At 44.0% G+C, this 5,897-nt stretch overlaps 1 protein-coding gene across 1 annotated transcript in view; it reads left to right on the top strand.

The window, feature by feature from the left end:
- CACNA1B (calcium channel, voltage-dependent, N type, alpha 1B subunit) overlaps positions 1–5,897 on the top strand; it is a 562,801-nt gene that overhangs the window by 284,230 nt on the left and 272,674 nt on the right. The window contains exon 8 of the mRNA XM_015421148.1: positions 1,725–1,840. Coding sequence (XP_015276634.1) covers positions 1,725–1,840 — 116 coding nt within the window. The remainder of the gene's footprint in view (positions 1–1,724; positions 1,841–5,897) is intronic.

Below are 5,897 nucleotides of genomic sequence, written 5' to 3'. Positions count from 1 at the left end.
TTTCCCTCCCCCTCCCTTCCTACTCTCTCTCTGTAGAAGAAGTGTGCTTGCACACAAAAGCTTATACCTGGAATAAAACATTGCCAGTCTTCTTAAAAGTGCTATCGGACTCCATTTTTCTCGCTCTCTCTGGTTCTTTCCCTCCCCCTCGCTCCCCAGCCAATCAGGCTTTTTTTCTCTCCTCTGCCAAGCAGGAAATAGGAGAGATTGGGGAAAAGGAGCTGTGATGGGAGAAACAGGAAGGAGGAATCAGCAGACAGCCAGTTGCTTGCAGGCTGGATAGAAGTACCACAGGGGCTGGATCTGGCCCATGGGCCATATGTTTGACACCCCTGCTCTAGATGAGTCATGCAGAGAGAAAATACAAGAGGGTGTGCACACGACATTCTCCTTTTCTCTGATTCCCTTTCCAATGAAGTTTGCCTGGCCTGGACCCATCATTTCTGATGTTCGTGTAAAACTCCTCTGTTCCATGGGACTTTTTCTATATAAAATGTTGCTGATAGTTTTTATTGAAGATGTTGGAAACTTATCTTTTTGTTGGGGATGGGGGGCTCGGTGTGTGTGGTTTTGACCTCCTTTAATTTTGTTTTTCATACACTGTTTTATGTTTTTATTGTGGATCCAGTAATCGATGGAAGGCTGACAATATAAATATTGAATAAAATAACTAAGCAAAAAATATAATATTTTAAAATTTGTATCATGTTTATCTGCCAACGGAGACCCTCAGACAGGCTTACAGCTTGCAATTCTATTAAGGTCGAGTTGTATACTGATCTTACATTGAGTACCCCCAACAATTTTGCCCTTGGGAAGTAGAATGTGAAGCCTGGTTTTATCCCTAGTATGTTTTCTTTCTATGTGCAAGGATTTTTTTGATAAGTTTTTTTATTGTTTTTGTTAATAACATTACATACATCAAATACTTTTTGCTTCTACATTAATAATGCAAGGATTTTTTTTTAACAAAGTCAGACAATTCAGACAAGCAAACCTCCCCCTTCTGTATTCCAATGTTCTTATTTATTATTTACTTCATTTATGCCATACCTTTCTCTCTAATGGGGACATTGTTCTTCTGTCCTCTGTTTTATTTTCACAGCAACCCTATTAAGCAAAAAGTTAGTGATTGGCCCAAGGTCAACCCAGTAAGCTTCCATGGCACAGTAAGGATTCGAACCTCGATCTCGCAGATCCTAGTCTGACACCCTAACCACTACACCACATTGGCTTTGCAGTCCCAGTAGGCCTTTATCATATCTTTTTTAAAAAATGTATGGCTCAGCTCTGAGTAACAGGACTAGGAGAATTCTCTTTTTACATGTTGGGTGAGAGCTGTATTTAGGGCTGTCCCCCAATTAAAGAAACCATATGAGTTTTAATTAATCAATTATATCTGCAATGCAAATCTGCATATGAATAAAACAAGAAAAAATATCTTTGCTTTGTATTTAAGATAGTTCCTATTGTGACACATGCATACATTATCTGAGAGGTTATTCTCTACAGTGCCAGAGAAGGGGGAGGCCTGTCTGATAGAGAGGGGAAACACCTCTTCTGAGGTGGTGCCTGCCATCTGCAATTATTGGAGGTTATTATAATAAACATAATTTACATTTTTAAATATCAGAGGCACCTTTATAGTTGACCAATTAATTATAGTTAATCAGTTCATTGGCTGAATGTTATATGGTTTCATTTCTTTGGTTCTTGTTCTGCAGGGAGTTTGCCAAAGAACGAGAGAGAGTTGAAAACCGCCGGGCCTTCCTAAAACTCCGGAGGCAGCAGCAGATTGAAAGGGAACTCAACGGCTACTTGGAGTGGATCTTTAAGGCAGGTGAGGAGGAGACAGTTTTTGGTGCTTTCAGAACATGATGTTATGACAAACTGACATGGCTTGCCTTATCCTTCAGCCAGTTGACCCTGCCCTGCCCCATGGAGCTCAGCCATGCATGCTGAGAACCAAGGGAATTTGGTGTTTAAACTACTTACTTACCCCCCAGAGAGCAAGGAAGTCCCCTCCCCCGTCTGGGACTCTTACATCATCTTGGCTTTCACCAGCAGGAGAATTTGTTTTTATTATCTGTGATTCTAGTTCTCTTTCAAACCAGAAATCTATGTCTTTGTGTATGTGTGTGTTATGAGAGAGTGAGAGAGAGGCTTTTGAGAGAGGCCTCTCCTCCATGCTCTTTTTGTATCTCTCAGCCGGAGCTGTCCATCAGCACTGGCTCCCTCTTGTTGGCATAACGCAGCAGCACTTGGCAAAACATGAGTGAGCTTTCTTCCAAGCAGTCTTCTCTAACCAGTGCAAAGATCATGGTTATAACAATATTTTAATAACTACACTCAGGGCTCTTTTTGTAGCAGGAACTCCTTTGCATATTAGGCCACACACCCCTAATGTAGCCAAACCTCCAAGAGCTTACAGAGCTCTTCTTACAGGGGTTACTGTAAGCTCTTGGAGGATTGGCTACATTAGGGGTGTGTCGCTTAAGAGCCCCAACTACACTAATCCTGGACAGTACAGATACTTAGATTAGTGTCATGTGCTTCACAAGAGGCTGCCTTTGAAAATGGTCCAGAAACTTCAGCTCATCCAAAATGCAGTAGGCAGGCTGAGGTCAATGGTGGGATACAGGGATTGTATCACTCCATTGCTGAGATACCTGTACTGGCTGCCCATTTGTCTCCAGGCACAAAACAAAGTGCTGCTTATTTATCTTTAATGCCATAAACGACTTGGGGTCAGGGTGCTTGAAGCCTGCCTCCTCCCATATTGTCCAGCACACCAATTACAACCTGGCTCACAAGCTCTGCTTTCTGTGCTCCTACCTTCAGAGCTGAGGAGGGGGGCAATCAGAGAGAGGGCTTTTTCAGTATTGGCATCTCATTGGTTGATCTTTAAACACTATTTTTGTCTGAATGCTGTTATTTTAAGCTGTCTGTGATCTGTTTTAATGGTCTATGGTTTTGTGCTGGGCTGGGTTTCTAATGCTGGATTTTAATTAATATTTTTAATGTTTTGTTTTTATTGTCTTTATTTTGTAAGCCACCTCAGGCAGGTTCCTGGAGAGGTGGCATAAAACTTTTCTGAATAAATAAATGCTTGGGAACAATCCATAGCCATGCAGAATACTCCAACAGAACATGAAAAAGTATTTCACTGGCTAATCCTATACTTACAAGAGCATCTGCAGTCTCCTTCCTGGGAATGGGTCCAAGACCGAGACACAGACTGTCAGATCTTGTGCCCTATTGCCCAGAGTCTTGACATGGAACTGCAATCCAATCTAATGTATTTATAGACTTTTCTGTGGCCCAGGAATTTTTTCTTAGAGCCAGTCAGAATTTAGGGATGCAGGTTCAAAGTTTCCCTCCAAGTTGAGTCTTGACCAATCACTGCAAAAGTCTGGATTCCAGATATTTAGTCTGTGGAAGGGGGCACCAGTAATAATCCATCAAGGGCATTTGACATCTCAGCCAAATGGTGAAATTGATACCAGGATTCAGTTTCCTTTCCCAGCTCATTTGATGACCATATAGATGCCCTTCTCGTTCCCTGGGATGTAGCTGTGGATCTAATTTCTCTGTTCCAGTGGCTAAGCTGATTTTTATTGTAAAAGCACATTTATCCTTTCCTAACAGTTACATCTAACCTGTAGCCACCACAGGAACTATATGTTTTTATTGTATTGTTAAATATTTTTACATATACATTTTAAATATGGTTTTAATGTTTTAAATGTTTACATTCCTTGATATTTGCTGTTCCGGAGATCCTGTTTGGGTAGAAAGGCAGCAGCATAGAAACGTTTTAAATAAAATAAATACAGTAGCTGCTAGTTCCCCATGGGAACTCCATTCCAATGTCCTAGAGGGATCTGATTCAGATTGCAACCTCTCCCTTGCACTTTTTCCAAAGCTGAAATAGTTCTGGGGTGTTTGCGTCATTGGTGGGCTGCATGTAGATTTGCATAACCTTCATGGGCCATTTTGGGTTAGCAAAATGGCATGGCAGGGGATTGTTGAACCTCCTCTTCCCCTCATACCATGCTTCCAATAGGAATTGGCCCCCTGTGGCGTGTCAGGCAAGTCCTCGTGGTACTCATTAATTAGATGTTAACATCCAGTTTGGACCCCACATAGGATTCCCAGAAGATCTTCCATCCAGCTGCTGAATGGACACGGACTTATTTATTTATTTATTTATTTATTTATTTACCTATCCTCTATCTTTGCATATCAGGTGCTTTTAAAAGCTCACTGAACTGAAGCTTATGAAGTGTATTTTTTAAATCAATTCTGTACCAGCAAATACAGAGCAGAATGATGTGCATCTTTTAGAAACTGTACTGTACTTCCTCTTTGCAAATGTTATTTCTAGTCCTCAAAACATTTTAGGACCTTCGGGCATAGCCAGTCTTCCTTTCTAGGTAGAACTTCATGATTTGAGAGTGTGTTTCAGGGGAAAGGGTTAGTGAAGGCAATGGGAAATCAGCAGCAATGGAGAGTCCACACGGGACTTTGCTCTAACTGCCACCCTGCTCTAACTGCCACCCCTCCCCCTGGCTATTTACGATTTGTTTCTTGTTTTACAGCATCAGTACACGGAGCTGACTGGTAGCTGTAAGACTGAGAAAGCATCGGATCCCCAGCTGTGCTGTAGTCGGCACTTGCAGGTTGAGATTCACTCCCTTTGTCTCCTCTTTGGGACCCCCGAAGAAAGCACTGCGCTGTTGGGCTCCGGTCCCACTCTGCAAGCTGCTGCCACAGCCAGCCCTACCTTTGCTGCTCCCACTCACTATTCACCCTTCCAGGAGCAGCAGCATGGAGTGTGATACTGGAGGCCGACAGAGAAAGGCTCATGGGGGGGGGGGCAGTTCTGAGGAGAGGGGAGAAAAAGTAGGCCATTCCCAGTGTGCAAACACTAATCCCACCATAGCCTGCAGCAGGTGGTGGTGGTGGAGTCCCTTTCCTAGCATCTGTCAGCGAGCTGCCATTTCTCTGGGACACGTCCCGTCCCTCTTCCTTCCCTCCCCCCCCCTTGTTATCCTCTTCTGGTATGCTGCTGTAACTGCCAAGTGTCTCCTGCAGGTGGACGTTGGAGTGTTATGTCTTCTTGCCTAGCTTAATTACATTTCCCGTGTGAACTCAACTTGTGTTTATGGTATTAGCTGTTGTGGTTCTCAGGCTACTTCGCGCCTTTTCTAATCAGCTCCCTTGCGAGGGAATTGTACCCATTGGGTTAACCAAGTTTGAAGTTCCTATATTACGTTGCCCCTGTGTATTGTCTTTATTCTGAACAATCTCTGTATGTTCATGATCAACCATGCTTTGGAAATAAATCTTACTTCTTTGGAACGTGGGTTTGTTATCCTGACTTGGGATCTGACATTTTGTTCAGAATCCATTTTCCCCCTCACCCCGAGTCTGACATCGATCATGAGCGGGGCCGAAGGGAAATCCTTTTTCCGGGCAGAGGACCGAGGCGCCGTCCCGGCCACTGCCTTACCATCGGACTTCATGGAAGCCCGGGGTGCCGTTGGGGGAGCGATCCCGAGGCATGAGACTATTCCCTGGCCTCCTCCTACCCCGTCGCAGTGGGGGAAACGAGAGGTCAAAGCCTCAGAGGATTGGACTATGTTTGATACCCAAGGCACCAGGGAAACGTTTGCTCATCGGGGCAGTGGGCCCCGCGAAAGCCTTTTTGAACCGGGATCTTATCCTGAAAGACCTCGGAGTTGCCCGGCAGTGAATTATCGAGTGGAAGATGATTTCTGGCCGGACGAGAGAGCCGCGAAAGCCTTTTTGAACCGGGATCTTATCCTGAAAGACCTCGGAGTTGCCCGGCAGTGAATTATCGAGTGGAAGATGATTTCTGGCCGGACGAGAGA

The sequence above is a fragment of the Gekko japonicus genome, unplaced genomic scaffold (genome assembly GCF_001447785.1).
Source record: "Gekko japonicus isolate JY-2015 unplaced genomic scaffold, Gekko_japonicus_V1.1 scaffold40, whole genome shotgun sequence".
Classification (NCBI taxonomy): Eukaryota; Metazoa; Chordata; class Lepidosauria; order Squamata; family Gekkonidae; genus Gekko; species Gekko japonicus.
Note: the sequence above shows the minus strand (reverse complement) of the source record. Positions and strands in the feature narration are given on the sequence as shown.